Source organism: Gopherus evgoodei, chromosome 3 (assembly GCF_007399415.2).
Source record: "Gopherus evgoodei ecotype Sinaloan lineage chromosome 3, rGopEvg1_v1.p, whole genome shotgun sequence".
NCBI lineage: Eukaryota > Metazoa > Chordata > Testudines > Testudinidae > Gopherus > Gopherus evgoodei.
Window position 1 is genome coordinate 26291362 of NC_044324.1, and position 19418 is coordinate 26310779.

General features: G+C 41.9%; 1 protein-coding gene across 5 annotated transcripts in view; it reads left to right on the forward strand.

Moving 5' to 3' along the window:
• The window catches only part of ITSN2 (intersectin 2), a 125282-nt gene that overhangs the window by 51363 nt on the left and 54501 nt on the right, over nt 1-19418 (forward strand). For 4 of the 5 annotated variants that reach the window (XM_030555314.1, XM_030555313.1, XM_030555316.1 and 1 more), the window contains exons 10-18: nt 1442-1579; nt 1682-1767; nt 2846-3108; nt 4287-4436; nt 5534-5674; nt 7405-7492; nt 8145-8284; nt 10512-10592; nt 14629-14765. In XM_030555314.1, coding sequence (XP_030411174.1) covers nt 1442-1579; nt 1682-1767; nt 2846-3108; nt 4287-4436; nt 5534-5674; nt 7405-7492; nt 8145-8284; nt 10512-10592; nt 14629-14765 — 1224 coding nt within the window. The remainder of the gene's footprint in view (nt 1-1441; nt 1580-1681; nt 1768-2845; nt 3109-4286; nt 4437-5533; nt 5675-7404; nt 7493-8144; nt 8285-10511; nt 10593-14628; nt 14766-19418) is intronic. The other variant, XM_030555315.1, reaches the window with a different exon arrangement.

Sequence of the window (19418 nt, forward strand, 5' to 3'; positions counted from 1 at the left end):
AGTGATTTGAGACAGTTGTACACAGATAGATGTACATTGCAGTTGATTAAGGTTTGTTGTTATAGTGTTGGAAACAATTACAATCTTCTGAAGACTTGGGTAATAAGCTTTTGAATTCCTGTATGTTATGGGCTGGATCTTGCCTTTCAATACAGCTGTGAGTAAGGAGTGATATATAAACTTCACCCTCTCACAGGAATCAACAGAAGCTTTGTGGATTAGATTAGCATTAGACAACCTGCTGAAGCACTGTTCCCTTCCTGCTTCCCCTTTGTCCAGGAAGTAGTCATTTGCTTCTGGCCCACATCAGCAGCAAACTGTAATATGCCTCACTGTTGTGTGGTGCATTGTGGGGGTGCAGTGAAAGTGCTATTAACCTCCACTTTGGTGTGGAGAATTCAGAGCAGCTGTAGCCGTGTAGCATCCAAGTAGGGTCCTCTTCATATATGCAGTCCAAGTCACAAATTATTCCAAAGTCAGTAATTATCAATCTTTTATTTTGGTATTAAGGAGAGAGTCATTTTTAATATTGCCCATAGGTGGATCTGGTCAGTAAATAGAAGAAAAATCATCGTTTTATCAACTTTGTTCCTGATTTTTGTTGGATTCCACCCCCCATGACCCCTCCCCCGTTAATGCTTTTTGGCCAGCTCTGAAGGACTGTTTCTACCTGCCCCATCACACTTTTCTTTAAGAGAGGCTCCTTGCCTGTATCTCTGTGGACAGCCACATGTTGCTTTCCTTCACTCTTCAGCAACGTTTCATGTAAGAGTACGGCCGTGATATTAGTGCATATGCTGCCTCCCCATTAAAGCAGGATTTGGGGATTGGGAGTATTTAATCCTGCACCTGCCAGTTGCAGGGAGCTCTGGAACAGCTCACCCTTGCCCCACAACTGAACTGTCTGGGGTGGTGGGAAAGAATCTTAGGCTAGGGGTCACAAGGGAGGAAGGAGCCCTATATGAAGATCCCTTTTGTAGTATCACGGTATAAATTTAGATAATGCTTTATCTCCTGAGAAAAGAACTGAGGCAGAGTAAAATGGGTGCTGTGATCTTAAGTGGCTTGAGCGCGGAACAGGGTTTTGTTTCCAGTTCTGCTGTTCACTTGTCATGTTACCTTGGGCAAGTCACTTAGGCTTTCTCAGCCTCATTTTCCCCACTTACTTACGTACTGCATAGTGATGCTGACCTATTCATGTTTGCGAAGTGCCTTTGAAATCATTCGACAACATATGCTGTATAGAAGCCAATTCTTATTTAAACTGTAAAATAAAATGTTTTTTCTCATTCACTATTGTTTTTACGAAGATGAGGGATTGTTTACCAGTTCACCTACGAGGTCTATGCCTTAAGAAATTGTTCTATAATAATTAATTTCAGTTATCCCTTCCAAGTGATTTTCAAATGCACTGAGGACAACATTCTCCCATTTTATTTAGGTCACTATCTGACATTGATGGAGATGGACAGCTGAAAGCAGATGAGTTTGTGTTAGCCATGCATCTAACTGATATGGCCAAAGCTGGGCAGCCTCTGCCATTGACCCTGCCTCTTGAATTGGTACCTCCTCCTTTCAGGTAACGTGCCCAAGACAGGGGGACCTGACCTAAATCCAGAGGTAATATAAAGAATATTGAATAGCCTGAATTTAACTCCTCCAAAAATAACTTCTCTCCTAGAGGTGGAAAATATGCAGAAAATGTTAATGGAACTCTGCCATCTTGCCAGCAAATGCAAGAAGAGGAGCCCCAGAAAAAACAGCCAGGTAAGAATGAGATTTTGTGTTTGTGTTAGTGTGTAATACTCTTCTTTGAAGAATATTACATCTTTTAGAAACTAAAAAGGGGATAAGGAAGTACAGCATTACTCTTTCAGGAGCTGCACTCCTGTTACCCTGGACAGAGGGAAGGTTGTCCTGATGCTGTCATCTAAGGGCAGTTAAGAAAACATCATGAATGTAAGGGTGAGGGGCTGTTTTTCAGGGGTAGGAAGTATCTTTGACATTATTATTAATGAAAGTCTTGGAAAGCTTCATGGTCAAAACATTGCAACACCACTGCAAAATTCCATGTGATTGAAAGTTACTGGCATTTGCTTTGTCTCCATATTAGTGCAGAATTTTGAATCCGAGGCAGCTGCTGTCAGGAGGGAGTAATAGAGGCTCCCTCTTGGTGGCAGAGTGTGGGCAAGGTAATCTCAGTGGCCCCTAAACTATTCCCCCCACACTTTTTTGTTTTTTTTAATTCCATGTTTCAGTTACTGACCCTGATGATGGTTTGTTTGCTGCTGTTTTAACAGTTTGAGTCTAAGAAAAAAATAAATGTAACCTGCCTTTTGAAGAACCCCTTATTTGTGCTGACATATGTGCAGTACAGTGAAGAGTGGTTTAAAAAGATGAGCTGTCATAACTCTGCCGTTTTCCTATCCAATGTCAGGATCTAAGAAAGCAACCCTCCACTAGCTTGTAAAATTTTGTTTATGTCCTGGACGGATAGAATAATTTTATGTCTATGAATGTTTAATTGTATTCTGCTTGAAACCACCAATCCTACCTAGCCACAGTTTTTTGTGCGAAGTCAATAAGTTTTACCACAGAAAATTTCTTTTTGCTGTCAGAAGTTATGAAATGTTGTCATTGTGCCAAGTTTTGAAAACAATAAGAATGTTGGTGTTTGTGAGAAGAAGATTGATACTTCTTGATTTAAGGAGCTTGAATTATCCATGGTGTGATGTTCTGAGCTAGCCAATAAGAAAACATGGTAGTCATTAGCACTGTAAGAGAGGAACTGGCTTTGAACTATTTTTCTGTGTAAAACAGTGCTAACTTCTGTGCCTTATTTTAGTTACATTTGAGGACAAGAGGAAAGCAAACTATGAGAAAGGAAACATGGAACTGGAGAAACGGCGTCAAGTCCTACTGGAGCAGCAGCAGAGAGAGGCGGAACGTAAGGCTCAGAAAGAAAGAGAAGAACAGGAGCGAAGAGAGAGGGAACTGCAGGAGCAAGAACGGAAAAAGCAGCTTGAACTGGAAAGGCATTTTGAGAAACAACGAGAGCTGGAAAGACAAAGGGAGGAAGAGAGGAGAAAAGAAATAGAAAGGCGGGAGGTTGTTTTCTTAATTTTATTACTTTTAAGGCTTAAAGTAGTACGCACCTACACTCAGTGAACACAGTTGGTTAATCTATTCCCTTGTCCATTTGGGAACTTGTAATTTTTGTGTGCCTTTCAACGTGCATTACCTCTAGACAAGCAGTCTTGGTCTAGTAGTTTGAATATAGGACTGGGAGCCAGGCACCCATTGAATCGTGGCTTGGGCATGCACTCCTTGTGTGACTATTGCAAGTCATTTTGGAGGGGCACCATCATTTTTGTCAAAAATGTTGTGCCTACTATTGTTACATATAACACCTGAAGTTGCTAAAACTCAGGTTCTCAAGACTCTCTTGTATTCTGAACCACGTTTTCTTTTACAGTTCTCTTTTTAAACCAAAAAAACCCCCAACAACTGTAACTCAAAACTAGGCTCGCCTGAAGCTTGAAATTGGCATTATTTTACATTCGATCCTATAACAAATCTGGGTCTACTTGGTTTGTCCACAATCTCATTTAAAATTGCATCCACTCTGTGACCAGTCATGCTAAGGGCCTCTTGAGTCATTATCCGTTCCAGGCACTGTTCTCAGTTAGAGGCAAGACTATTAGAGTGAAACCAAATTTGTATCTGAATTATACATTACATTATACCCAATTATCTTCCTCCACAGTTGATTATTCTGGCAGTTTCCCCTCCAGTGGCAGTTGAGACATTCAGAATCTTGTAGGATAACATCTTCCATTCTTGTGATCATATATGATATTTGAAATATATAAGATTGTGCTTTAAGAGCAGAATTCTTGTATGTTTTACTGCTGTGCTACTCACAAGTAGAACAGAATGGCAGATTACTTTGCAGAAGAGTGTAAGCAAACCTGAATGTGCAAGGTCTAGGTCTAATTTAACACCTGCCAGCCTTTGTAGTGTCCCCTTTGATGATATTTAGGATTCAAGGTGTGGATTTTGTTCATTAAATGGCAAACTATGTAGATGTTGCTAAGTATGAAAATACTTATATAGCTTTCATTTGTCTGTACCTCAAACACTTTTTGTTAAACTGGACATATTTAATCTTAGCTTAATTTAGCTACAGAATGTATGTGTAGATATCAACACTGCAAACTTCTAGTTGGCTTTAGAGTTTCTAAAGGCTATTGTAAGCTTACAGTGATATAACTCGTTATCTCTAGGCAGCAAAGCAGGAACTCGAGCGCCAGCGACGGCTGGAATGGGAGAGAATTCGACGCCAAGATCTTCTGAATCAGAGAAACAGAGAACAAGAAGAAATTGTCAAGTTGACATCTAAAAAGAAGAGCCTTAATCTTGAATTAGAAGCCCTGGTGAGGCACACATGATATTAAATGTATTTGAGTGATATATACAGTATTTTAAAACACTACAAGAATCTTAAAATGCACATTAACGTGCTAAGTACAATGTTTTATTGATCAGGAAATTACCATATATACTTCAGCATAAGTTGGTTCATTTATAAGGCGACTGCCCCAAGATGGATAAGTAAAAATGGAAAGTTTTTATGACCCGTTCACAAGACGACCCTATAATTTAAGGGTCAACAAACTTTGGCTCCCAGGCCATCAGGATAAGCTGCTGGTGGGCCGAGATGGTCTGTTTACCTTGAGCGTCCGCAGGCATGAAGGTAAATCTAAGTAAACAAAGTGTCCTGATGCGCCAGCTGCTTACCCTGACGGGCAGGGACAGCAACTGGTGGGGAAATTTTTTTTGTGGTGGAGAAGCTAGTAGGTCAGGGGAGTAACCCCTGTGACCACCCCCACATGACCCCACCCCTAGCCAGGCACCCCCGCACTCTCTCCATCCCATCCCATCTGGGGCGGACCAAGGGAGGATGTCTCTGGCCTGGCTGGAGCTGCTCCAGCGGGCTGGGCAGTGCGGCTGCAGCCTGTTCCGGCGGGCCAGATCAGGCGGCACAGCCGCAGCATGCTCCGGCAGGTCAGATGGCGTGGCCACAGCCTGCTCTGGGGTGCGGGGCCAAGCAGCACAGCTGCAGTCTGCCAGCCCTGGAGCTGCAGCTGCTTTCAGAGGCTAGGGGGAGAGCAGCGGGGGCCAGGAGTGGAGAGACTCTGGCCCCGCCTCTTCTCTTCCTGCTCTGCTGGCTGTGCTGCCTTTTCTTGCTCCCTCTGTTAGGGGGAGGGGCTGTGTCCCACCTCTTCCTCTCTATACCCGTTCATAAGCTGACCCCCTTCTCAGGTGCTTCCTTTTTTTAACTAAAAAAATTCAGCTTAAGAACGAGTAGGTATGGTAACTTAGTATTGGCTCAGCAATCAAAGCAGGGTTTTTTCTAAGAACTGTTCTTAGGGTACCTTTAAGCAGAAATGATCTTTTCAGAGAAGTTTGATCGAGAAACTTCTTTTGTTTTTTTACAACATGTGGTTAAATCTTTTTTGTTTTTCTGTAGAGTGGCAAACATCAGCAGATCACAGGCAGACTGCAAGATGTTCGAAGTAGAAAACAAATGCAGAAAAATGAGCTGGAAGCTCTAGATAAAAAATGTGATTTGGGAATTGTAGAAATCAAACAGCTACAACAACAACTTCAGGTGTGTGATTTCCTGTTAAACCTAAAGATCTCTCATTTCTCCTTTTGTTTCTCTTTAACAGTTGCAGTGCCGTCAGTAGTGTGTCTTTATAGGAAATATTTGTGCAATAGCATCAAGGAATTGAATGGTTAGGGTGCGGAAAAGAAAACTAAGTAGAAATGGCCAGTGAATGTGGTTGAACAATGCCTATTAACATTATTTATTGCAGTAGGGAAACCAATATGTACATTCATGATCGTTGATATTAATTTTACAAGGCAAGAAGTGAGGTTTTGACCGTAATTTCAGTACTATGTGCTAGTTTACCAGTGATTATATAGGAAGACATTATGCGGGGTTCAATAAGATTCCTATCTGGTTTCTGCCTCTTCATCTACATTTGATAGTTTTAAAAAGAAGTAAAACTCCCAAAGATGTTTTCTTGCTCTCACCTTTCCAGTGAAGGTAATAGACCTTTGCAGCGCTCTGTCTACAATATCTGAGATGTTTTCAGATCACTGAATTAAGCAACATGATGGAACATGTATGAAAGAGGCAACAGCTGATGTTCATCAAGTCATTCCAACAATTAGTTGATGTAATTCAAAAATCAATTCTGTTTTTCATTGATTGATATAAATTTTTGGGGGGGTGTAGATGGGCCCCTCATCGCTCATGGTACAAATAAGCTGGAGACCTCTTACTTTGCAAAACCCAGTGTCCTTTTATTTCCCTGTGTTCATTCCCACCACCATATATATACAACTCTGTACAATTCAACAGGAGTTAGGTAGCCACCCGGGGGACAGCTGGTTCCTGTTGCTAGCTAGGAGCAGCAGTTCCTCACTCCTCCTGTTCCCCCCCCCCCCTTCTACTTCCTTCCTGCTAGCTTTATAGGCCTTCCCCCATCAAGCTCACAGGTGATTCTGTTTCAGGGCTTTAATCAGCCGCAGCCTGTCAGCTCCAATCTCTTTCCCCATACTGGGAGCTGAGCTAGCAGGATCTGCGTGAACAGGGGCTGAGTCCATGCCTTTTGGCCAGCACCCTGTTACGGGGGAATGTTAATTTTTAATTCTTAGGGTTTGACTTTTAATGTGAAAAATCTTAAAACTGCTTTTGCATTATTTCATCTCACTTTTTAAAAAAAAGATTTAAGCTCACCTGTTCCCAAAACACACAGTTGCAGTTAGTAATAACTGATATTTCTTCCTTGTGTATTGATCCTTCTCTTGTCTACTCAAGAGGTTAGCACTGGTGCAGCTATACTTATTTCTAGCAATTGACTGTTGGAACAAATCCCTCCCAAGGTGTTAAAATTGATTGATTTCAAGTATTAAAAATTCCATACGCTAAACTAAAGCACACCGTATAATAACTTGTTTTTGTTTTATTTATCAGAAACTGAAACCCAGTAGTTGATGGCCAGTTTCAAAGAACGCTGGGATTTCTTTGGAAATTCACATTCTACCATAATACACAAATGTTAGGCTAATATGCTTTACATTTTTTCATTCAAACTGTTTTAAACGTGTGTGTTGAAGAATACTTAGTTTTTAATAACTATATATTCTTCAACACACAAGTTTAAAACAGTTTGAATTTATATAGAGAGGGAAAAAATTATTCCAGTGCACCATTATGCAGTTTACTTACTTCATGTGATGTTGAAAAATTGTTTTTGTGGTTGGTGCCATGTAAAAAGATATTAACCTTTCTTAAAAATGCATTGTACCTCTCTTATATATCTATAGGAATATCAGAATAAACTAGTCCATTTAGTTCCTGAAAAGCAGTTATTAAATGAGAGAATAAAACACATGCAGCTGGACAACACTCCTAGTAAGTGTCTTCAGATAAACTCTTTGCTTTATATACTAGCTTTTCTTTACTCACTGGGAAGGCTACTGTCTGTGTTATTAACCATACCTTCATAGTCACCATAGATTCAGCAAGTCCCAATGAATACTCAGAACTGTTTGTTGGACCTACTTTCTATCATTTCCTACATCTAACAACTGTGAGGAGAAATATGTTTTGATAAGAAAAGAGGGCTACAGCTTTAAATGTAGACAATACAGACTATAGTACAGGGAGGAATTATGGTCCTTTCTGCTCAGATTTTCCTTTTGCTTACAGTCGTGTGATTTCAATGGAGTTACTCTCGATTTTAGAGGAACTTATGGAAGTTTTACACTACTGTTAAGTGAGAGGCAAATGTGCGCCAAAGTGTCTGCCCACAGGAGTTGCATCTAATCACACTAATACAATATAAAAAGTAGATATCATACAACTTTATTATATGAGTTGTGGTAGTGTCTGAACGCCTCAATCAGGAATCAAGGCCCAATTGTGCTAGAAGCTGTATGAGAATGTACCACAAGAAGTGGTATAAGCAAGTAGGAGAGAATGTAAATTTTAAAAACATGGTTATTGAAAAGTATGTTAACACAAATAGAAATCATTGTAAAAGTACTTGATCTTTCCTATGCAGATACAGGAATCAGTTCAGTGAACAAGAAGTTCCTAGAAAAGGAAGAATTATGCCAAAGACTTCGGGAGCAATTAAATGCCCTAGAAAAGGAAACTGCTTCCAAACTCTCTGAAATGGATACCTTTAACAGTCAGCTCAAGGTACACGCAGTCTGCAAATATATTGTCTTTAGTAATAAGAGGTGTTTTCTTCCTCATTCAGTCACCAAACTTTTATTTGCTGTCCCCCTATGCCATGCCTTTTCTGAAAGTCTCTGCCAATTTTATAATATCAAAATCAGCATGGCCAAATGTCTTCTAGCAAATGTGCAATTAGAAACTAATTCAAAACTATCATTTGTGTAATTAGATATTAACACTCCCTCCCTCTTGCTTACCCCGCCTCTGCATTCATCATGTTAAATTCCTTTCAAAGGCATACTCATTGCTCACTTTTAGGGCATGTCTACACTTACCTCCAGAGCGATCGATCCAGTGGGGGGTCGATTTATCGTGTCTTGTGAAGATGTGATAAATCGACCACTGAGCACTCTCCGTGAACTCTGGTACTCCACCGGAGTGAGAAGCATAGGTGGAGTCGATAAGGGAGGGTCAACAGTCGACCTACCACAGTAAGTAGCTCTAAGTACGTTGACTTCAGCTACGCTATTTTCGTAGCTGAAGTTGCGTAACTTAGACCGACTTAGCTCAGCCTCACCTGCCCCCACCCCCCAGTCTAGACCAGGCCTTACTCAATGCAAGTCCTAAAATACATAAAGTAAGAGAGTTGAGGGCAGTGTTCCCTCTAATTTTTCCCATGCATGTGCGGCATGAATTTTGTTATGTGCACCAATATGGAGGTGATGTGTGTAATGAAATTCATATTGGTGCACGTAACAAAATTCATGTGGTGGGCGTGGAGCCGAGGGATTCGGAGTGTGGGAGAGGGGCTCAGGGCTGAGGCAGAGGGTTGGGGTGTAGGTGGGATCAGAGCTCCAGCTGGGGGTGCGTGCTTTAGAGTGGGGCTGAGGATGAGGGACTCAGGGCTGGGGCAGAGGGTTGGGATGTGTGTGTGAGGAGGGTGAGGGCTCTGGCTGGAGGTGCAGGCTCTGGGTTGGGGATGAAGGGTTTGGGGTGCAGGCTGCCCCGGGGCTACGGCAGGGAGAGAGAACTCCACCCAGTTCACTCTACCTGCAGCGGCACCTGGGCTAGTGGGGTAGAGGCGTCCCTTCCTGCTGTGGCAGGTCCAGGGCTGGACTGGTTTGGGGCCGGGAGAGTGGCACCTCTCTCCCAGCTGCGGCAGGTCCGGGACAGGCTTGGTGGTCTGCAGTCCGGGCTGCTGGTAATGGTCCACAGCTTCGGGCTCCCCAAGGGAGCCCAAAACAGCAGACCATCTGTCACCGGCAGCCCAGAGGAGCAGCAGCAACTGTGGGCTCCTTTCCGCTCCTCTCCTCTGCCCCTGCTGCCTGCCAGGGGTGGAGGGCAGGAGCAGAGAGAAGAGCTCTCAGCCGGCCAGTTGAGAGGAGTGAGTAGGCTGGGGAGGAGGAGAAGCCCTGGGCCAGAGGGCCTAGAGGAGCGCGGGGAAGAGGTTGGAGAGGAGAGGAGCCTGTGCTGCAACTGCCTGGCCACAGTGCAAGTGAAGTGGAGTGTCGGGCCGGCAGGGCCCCTGCTGAGAGTGGGCCTGCCACCATTATAAACCCAGCACTGTCGGTCTGGGATGGGTTGGGGTCCGGGGAGGTGCGCCTCTCCCTGCCAGAGCCCTGAGCGGAACTTACGGGAGCTTAGAGGGAACTTGGGTTGAAGGTGCTGAGCACCTTGCAGGTTCTGTCCCTATGGCAGTATGGTTGTATGGCTACCATTTTGCAGATTGCAAATGGAGTATGCTAATTGCTTAATTTTTATTGGAGAAAATACTAAATGTGCCAGCACAGAACATGGGAGACTCACTTTTGGCAATACACATGGATGCTTGTATTCCTTTAACTAGGAGAGAGAATGTGCAGAGGGTAATTGAAGGAAGCTGTGTGATTTATATATTGTCAGTTTATCTGACAGATGAATGCAACTTTCTGACAAGGGTGTTGTCACTCTGCTCTGTTTGCTGACTTATTCATAGTGGCATTGATGTGAATTTTAGAATAAATTTTGTGATTTCCCTTCTGGCTTGAGGAAGGACCAAACTGCACCTGTTGAAGAGCGATTAAGGGAAAAAACTCTCAGAACTTTTTTTTTTAAAAATAAAGAAAACATCACCCACAATATTGGTGCTTCCATTTAATCACGTGTGCTGCATGGCTTGCTGGTTAATGGAGCCATTCATTTATGTTCAATGACTGCATCAACAATCATTACAAAGTTTAATTGGCTTTTTATCTGCCTTATCTTACAGTGTGAGAATATGGATGATTCTGTTCTTCAGTGCCTTTTGTCTCTGCTAAGCTGTCTCAACAACCTCTTCCTCTTACTTAAGGTTATTTTCTAATCTTTGGCTCTCTTGCTTTTAATTATTTCACAGTTTTTCTGTTTTCCTTTTCTTTTTGGGTATATTATCTCTTTAGCACTCAAAAAAATAAATAAATAAAACTTTTCAAAAACAGAATGGATATTCTTTTCTTTTCTGCTTGCTTTTAAATCCTTTCTGCTATTTAACGTCTTAAACTTACTTGCTTATAAAGCAATGCCAGAAAATACTGATGTGTATCTTGTTTGTTAATGGACTGATTTATTAATAGATTCAATTAGCTTTATTACCTAGGAACTGTTTTTTCTTTTCAGGTAAGGTAATATCCACCAAAAAAGTTCTTTCCTTTTTATAGAAACATTTACAGTTTCTTCCTCTGTGTGTGTGTGTGGTGTTTATCTGTCTCTCTGTCTCTCTCTCTCGATTTTGGAATCAAATAATACTATTTTTCACAGTAATCCTCAAACTCTGTTTAAAATGAGAAGAAAAATTGTTTCCCACCTATGTCAATGCAATTCTGTGGAATAATTTGCCTGTTATAGGTAATGAGGATTAGTTTGTTGCTGCAGAAACTCACTGTGCAATGGAGATTTTATTGTATTATCTTTTTCTTATTAATTACATTACATTGACAATAAGACTTCTTAGGAAACGTGTCAGATTTTGCAGTGGGAATGCACCATTCCTAATTACTCTCTTTTGATAAATAATCTGATAGGAAAGGCCATGTTCCACCTATTCATCAATATGTGTATCTAATCCAATGTGATTCTTAAAAAAGATAAATTGTAGTGCCCTACAAATATATTAATGAACTGTTAAAGTGTATACTACATAATTATTGCTGATGTGTTTCTTTTTGTAAATTTAATTAACTAAGCAATTTTAAATGATCTGGTGCGGAAATGTTCATTATAAAAAGACATGAGGGAATGGGAGTGTTACATTTTAAACAAAATACTGTTAAAAGCTTTAAAAGACATAGTGCCTTATGTAGCCAGAAGCTAGTATCTGGGTGTTTATGGTGTCCAACAGTGATAAAACTATTGCATTATTTTCACTAGTGCATCAGATTCCAATTTGCGCCTGTTATCCAAAGCTCCATGCCAATTATTTCAGCCTGTGGTCTGAACCTAGCTAGAGGAAATGCTGTGGTCTGAACTTGACTTTGCACATACTCTGTTATGTCTTAGTTATTGGGTTTATTTGTTGTTTAAAAAAATCTTTCAGTCATAATTATAGAAAAGATTATATATTTCACCCATAATTAGCAGATTTGTATATGTATTTTTCTTTTTGTAGTGACTTTCTGTTGAATTAAGTAGTGGGTAATAAAGGAGTGAAGGGAAGCCTCCATCTTAAGGGATGTATGCCCAAAATTTCCAATACTGTTTTGTGTTACTTGTAGTTTGAAAAAAGAACAGGAGTACTTGTGGCACCTTAGAGACTAACAAATTTATTTGAGCATAAACATTCATGGGCTACAGCCCACTTCATCAGCTGCATAGAATGGAACATATAGTAAGAAGAGATATATACATACAGAGAACATGAAAAAGTGGAAGTAGCCATATCAACTGTAAGAGGCTAATTAATTAAGATGAGCTATTATCAGCAGGAGAAAAAAGAACTTTTATAGTGATAATCAAGATGGCCCATTTTAGACAGTTAACAAGAAGGTGTGAGGATACTTAACATGGGGAAATAGATTTAATATGTGTAATGACCCAGCAACTCCCAGTTTCTATTCAAACCCAAGTTAATGGTATCCAGTTTGCATATTAATTCAAGCTCAGCAGTTTCTCGTTGGAGTCTGTTTTTGAAGTTTTTCTGTTGCAAAATTGCCACCTTTAAGTCTGTTGCTGAGTGACCGGACAAGTTGAAGTGTTCTACTGGTTTTTGAATGTTATGATTCCTGATGTCAGATTTGTGTCCATTTATTCTTTTGCATAGAGACTGTCCTGTTTTGGCCAATGTATATAGCACATGATGCATGTATCACATTGGTAGATGTGCAGGTGAACGAGCCACTGATGGCGTGGCTAATGTGATTAGGTCCTATGATGGTGTCATTTGAATAAATATGTGGACAGAGTTGGCATCAGGCTTTGTTGCCAGGATAGGTTCCTGGGTTAATGTTTTTTGTTGTGTGGTGTGTGGTTGCTGGTGAATATTTGCTTCAGGTTGGGGGGCTGTCTGTAAGCGAGGACTGGTCTGTCTCCCAAGATCTGTGAGAGTGAGGGATCATCTTTCAGGATAGGTTGTAGATCTTTGATGATGCTCTGGAGAGGTTTTAGTTGGGGGCTGAAGGTGACGGCTAGTGGCGTTCTGCTATTTTCTTTGTTGGGCCTGTCCTGTAGTAGGTGACTTCTGGGTACTCTTCTGGCTCTGTCAATCTGTTTTTTCACTTCAGCAGGTGGGTATTGTAGTTGTAAGAACGCTTGATAGAGATCTTGTAGGTATTTGTCTCTGTCTGAGGGGTTGGAGCAAATGCGGTTGTATCTTAGAGCTTGGCTGCAGACAGTGGATCATGTGGTGTGTCCTGGAAGCATGTAGGTAAGTATGGCGGTTAGTAGGTTTCTGGTATAGGGTGGTGTTTATGTGACCATCGCTTATTAGCACAATAGCGTCCAGGAAATAGACCACTTGTGTGGATTGGTCTAGGCTGACGATGGTGGGATGGAAACTGTTAAAATCATGGTGAAATTCCTCGAGGGCTTCTTTTCCATGGGTCCAGATGATAATGATGTCATCAGTGTACCGCAAGTAGAGTAAGGGCATTAGGGGACGAGAGCTAAGGAATCGTTGTTCTAAGTCAGCCATAAAAATGTTGGCATGCTGTGTGGCCATGCGAGTACCCACAGCAGTGCCTCTGACATGAAGATATATATTGTCCCCAAATGTGAAATAGTTGTGGGTGAGGACAAAGTCACAAAGTTCAGCCAGCAGGTTTGCCATGAAATTATTGGGGATACTGTTCCTGATAGCTTGTAGTCCATCTTTATGTGGAATGTTAGTGTAGAGGGCTTCTACATCCATAGTGGTCAGGATGGTGTTTTCTGGAAGATCATCGATGGATTGTAGTTTCTTCAGGAAGTCAGTGGTGTCTCAAAGATAGCTGGGAGCGCTGGTAGTATAAGGCCTGAGGAGAGAGCCCACATAGCCAGACAATCCTGCTGTTAGGGTGCCAGTGCCTGGGATGATGGGGTGTCCAGGATTTCCAGGTTTATGGATCTTGGGTAGCAAATAGAATACCTGCGATCGGGATTCTAGGCATGTGTCTGTACAGATCTGTTGCTGTGCTTGTTCAAGGAGTTTTTTGAGCAGATGGTGTAGTTTCTTTTGATAATCCTCAGTGGGATCAGAGGATAATGGCCTGTAGAATATCGAGATACATAGCTGCCTAGCAGCCTCCTGTTCATATTCCAACTTATTCATGATGATGACAGCACCTCCTTTGTCAGCCTTTTTGATTATGATGTCAGAGTTGTTCCTGAGGCTGTTGATGGCGCTATGTTCAGCACAGCTAAGGTTATGGGGCATGTGGTGCTGCTTTTCCACGATTTCAGCCCGTGCAAGTCGACGGAAGCAATCTATGTAGAAGTCCAGTCTGTTGTTTCGACCTTCAGGAGGAGTCCACGCAGAAATCTCTCTTTTGTAGTGTTTGGAGGAAGGATTCTGTGGGCTATCTGCACCAGGCAGCTGTTTAGAGATCATTTCAAGACACACTTCACGGTACTTCTAGTCCTTAGATGCTTTTTTCTCTCCATCATATTTGCAGTCTCTAGCACTTGAATGACTAGACGATGCACTTTGGAAGTATAAGTGGTGGAAGAGTTTGCAGATCTGCCAGCTATTTTTGTATGCTCCTGTTTGTTTAACCCTTTCTTTCCATTGAGATTCAACATCCCTTATTAACTAAAGATTGTCCTGTCCATTTGTATTAAAACTTGGATCACAAAGCATTAAAACACCTAGTTACTTTCCTAGAAAAATGGATTTGCTTGTCAGTCCTTTGATATATTTCATTGTGTTTCCTCATTAGGAACTGAGAGAAAGCTACAACACACAGCACTTAGCCCTTGAGCAACTTCAGAGGATCAAACAAGAGAAAATAAGAGCTGTAGAAAGAAAAAGAGCTGAGCTTGCACAGAAAAAGCGACTAGAGGATGAGGCTGCAAGGTAATATGGTTGAAAATCATAAAACACCGATATTGTAGTTTTTAAAAACAAGATACTGCATTGGTGAGCTTAAGATGTTGATACTAGTAGGCATAAAATCTAACTGATTAAAATATACATGCTAACTCAGAAAGAAGCACTACATGAACTAAGCTTTCTGAATTTTTACATGGAATACAATCATTTCTGAAATTCTGAATTTCCTTCCCCTTTGTACAGGGATCTCAAACATACAGCTGGCCCGCGGAGCTATTTTCTGTGGCCTCCCATAGGCGTCAACTCCCCCCCTCTACTCCTCCCTCACCACTCCTCCTCTACCCCCCAGCACGCCTGGTCCCCACTCCTTCACCTACCTCCCAGTGCTTCCCGCCACCAGACAGCTGTTTGGCGGCACTTAGGACTTTCCAGGAGGGAGAGGGGAGGAGCGGGGACGTGGCACGCTCAGGGGAGGAGGTGGAGAAGAGCCGGGGCTGGGGTAGGGATTTGGGAGTAGGGTCAGGGAGGGGGAACATGAGCTGTATGCTATTCTGGTTATGCATCATCAACAGAACTTTTGGCTATGAGTCTAATCCAACCCCCATTGAAGTCAATGACATTCTTTCCATTGATTTCAATGGGAGTTAGACAAGACTCTAAATTCCAGTTGCAGAATATAGTACTGGTGACAAAGGATAGGTGAGAGAGAACACTGCTGGACTGAAATTACAAGGTACATTTGCAGACCTGTGTAAAGGGGTCCACTCGCTGCAGGAGCACCTCCTTGTGGGTACTCTACCCTTTTAGGCTTTTTGTAAGGATCCCTAATCCAGGACAGAATCACAGGGTTTACTCTCCTCGTGACCTTCTCCTTGTCTCTAGCCAACTCCCTTTCCCTCTAGGGAGTAGTTGCAGACCTCTGACCTGCAGCTTCCTTCCTGCTGTCACTTCCTGGCTTTATCATACTAGCCCAGGTCTTCCCTATGCTGGGCTTCATCTTCCATTAGTTCTGATCAATCCCTGGCTTTCTTCCAGCTGCAACATATAAGGTTAATTGGCCATTTCTGGCCCACATTTACCCACTCAGCTTGTGTGGGATGGACACTCCATCATAGGCTGACAGAAATTTTTTTTAACTCATACAATTAACAAATTAATGCTGCCAGCTAAGTGGCCAAAAATGAAATGATGGTCAAAATGAGCACTGACTTTTTGCGTTACAGTTTTTAAAAAGTGAATACATTGACTTTTAATAGCATACTCTCTTACTCTTCATTTTTACTATATTTTTGTATTGTTGTATGAAAAGTTTTCAGTGGCCCTCAGACCAATGTGCTAGTCCTCGTGTGGCCCTCGTGGTGATTGGAGTTTGAGATCCCTGCCTTAGTATGTAGGAACCAGTCTGTTAACCCTTTTTAATATGACAAATAATCTATTTGATGAGAAGTGTTGTTCTCAAAGATTGATGTGTCAAATAACGGGGATGATCCATTTTTGTAATTGGACTTCTTAATCTCTTCTCCAATACACACCTTCCATACACTCAAGATTATTTAATCACATTTTCTACCTTGTTTTGCTGTCATTGTACATCTTCTCCCTCTGCTTGAAAACTAGTTGAATGTCAGCAAGTTCCTAGTTTTAAGGGTAAAAGATTAAATTAATACTGAGTTTCCTCTTTGCATTTCAATCCCTGATTTTATATTGGTTTCTTGCTTGATGAGCGAAAAAAATGTTCACATTTACCTCTATGGAAAAGGATCCTTCCTCTTGTCTGTAAATGATCTTGTTTTAGCTCCTACAGTATTTTGTATCAGCTCTCTCCAGTTTCTGTTGTCAGCCTTCTCCTACGCTCTGCCTGATCGGTCCAGGAGTCTTAAGTGGCATTGTTGGCCAAAAAGGTTGTTTTTGTCTGGTTAGCTGGCTGCACTCACGTCACTCTGATCTGAATCTTGCCACGATCATGTTATGCCGTTGCAATGTTTACAATGAATTACAATAATGAGCTCTGTGTGAGGCTACAGCTGGTGCAAAATCTGTCTGCCCACCTGTTCAGAGGCTTAGATGTAGGGGGAGCATATTCGTACCAAATACTCTTCTCATTTACACTGGGGTTATGCTGGTATAACTGTTGTCAGTGAAGTTATTGGGAATTTATACTCGTGTAGAAAGACTAGAATGAGACCAGTGAATGACTGTTTTCCAGGAACTGCACTGACTTCCTGTTTACTTCAATTTAAGGTTTGGACTTTCTTTGGCATCAGATTTTCAAAAAAATGCTGAGGCACCAAGTGCATGTGAAAATTTGACTATCTCATTTAGCTGCCTAAATGGGACCTGAGATCTTCTGAAAATCTGGCCTCATTGTGGGTGCTGAGCACTTTTGATGATCTAACCCTATATGAATACAGCCCTGTATGGTTTAGTTACTGATTGGCTGACAGATTGCTGAGGATCTCCATTTCCCCTCCTAAAAAAAAAATGTGTGAGGGAGAGTATCATTGGAGCTAAGTTATTGGCTGAGACACTTCAAGATAATAGCAAAAACAACAAAGATTACTTCTGGCACCTTAGAGATGAACAAATTTATTTGGGCATAAGCTTTTGTGGGCTAAAACCCACTTCATCAGATCCATGGAATGGAAAAGACAGTAGATAGATAGATATACACACAGTACATGAAAAGATGGGAGTTGCCTTACCAAGTGAGGGGTCAGTGCTAACGAGACAATTCAATTAAAGTGGAAGTGGGATATTCTCAACAGTAGAATACTAAGGGAGGAAAAAGCACTTCTGTAGTGGTAATGAGAGCAATGTAATCAGGGTGTCCCATTTCAAACAATTGACAGGAAGGTGTGAGTAACAGTAGGGGGAAATTAGTATAGGAAAATTAGGGTATGGCTACATTTGGAATTTCAAAGCGCTGCCCCGGCAGCGGTGCGGGAGCACTGCCTCGGCAGCGCTTTGAAGTGTGAGTGTAGTCGGAGCGGCAGCGCTGGGAGAGAGCTCTCCCAGCGCTGCATGTAAACCACATCCTTTACGGGTGTAGCGTGCAGCGCTCGGAGCCACACTCCCAGCGCTGCCGCCCTGATTACACTGACGCTTTACAGCGCTGTATCTTGCAGCGCTCAGGGGGGTGTTTTTTCACACCCCTGAGCAGAAAGTTGCAGCGCTGTAAAGTGTGAGTGTAGCCATGGCCTTAGTTTCTGTAGTGACCCTCCACTACCAGCCTTTATTCAGGCCTAATTTGATGGTGTCAAGATAATAGTCCCTGATTTAAATGGAGCTAAGACTGAGCCAAACCTGGCCATTTTAAGAGAATACTGCTGATTCTCAGATACTACACTGAAGACTGTGGAGTGAAGAGAATATAAATCAGGAGTCGGCAACCTTTCAGGAGTGGTGTGCCAAGTCTTCATTTATTCACTCTAATTTAAGGTTTAGTGTGCCAGTAATACATTTTAAACGTTTTTAGAAGATCTCTTTCTATAAGTGTATAATATATAACTAAACTCTTTGTTGTATGTAAAGAAAATAAGATAAATAAACCCCCTGGACCGGTCAGGACCCGGGCAGTGTGAGTGCCACTGAAAATCAGCTCATGTGCCGCCTTCGGCACCCGTGCCATAGGTTGCCTACCCCTGATATAAATACTGCAATAAATTCCCACAATAACTGAAGACCAGGAATTACAACAACAAAAAGTAGTAAGCAAAATTTGCCAAACCAGGTATTGGTAAAGACTAAAGTCTTTTATGGCCATCTCTAAACAGCTTTTCAATTTTCATATGTGGGATTTGGGTATTGACATGATGGGCACCCGAGAAATACCATAGATAGATTAATTCTCCATTTTCTGCTTTGTATTTGCACATCAAGTTGCTCAGCTTTGGTTGTGGAGGCACTGAAGAAGTAGCTCTCAGTTGTGAAAGGTCAAGGAACAGTGTTTTCAGACCATAAGTCTTTCTTATTTGTATTTTATTAGTGCCTAAAATGTGCCAGATTGTGTGCACATGTGAGAAGACATGGTACCTATCCCAAGAGTTTTTGGTCTGCAGTAAAGGGGTAACAGAAATTGAAGGGGAAACCAAACAGAGGAGGGAGAGATCCTGCTGTGGATGACAAAGGGTGGCATAGGGAGACTGGGGAATAGAGAGCAAAAGAGAATGCTAGAGGAAGAGAAAAATAAGAGGATAGTGCTGAGGCTGATTAAATAAATACTACTTTTGTCGCATGCTAATAACAGCAGATGAATACCCCAGCACCATCCCAAACCATTGTCTCTAAAGTGCTAAAGATGCAGGCACTTTGAAGGATTTTTGGCATTTGTTTTTAGACACAGGTGAGATGTGGCTGTTGAACAGAAGGAGATTGCTATGTCAGGTGTCAGTTCTTCTCTGCACTCTGGGTTTGGGGACTGAGCAGGGATCTGATCTCTCTCTTCTCAACGTGGGGACCTTCAGTTCATCAAAATGTTATCGTTGTGGTTAGTCAATCAGCATTTCTTCACTGTACTCTAGAGTGTGGGAGTGGGTGGTACTTTACATTTAGGGCCACTTTGTGTAAATTCTAGCCATGGCCTTGCCACCCGAGCCGTGCGTGTGGCTTCAGTGACTCCCAGGGCACTAACTATGGTTAATCCCATAAACACTTTCTCACTTATTTATTTGTGTATTT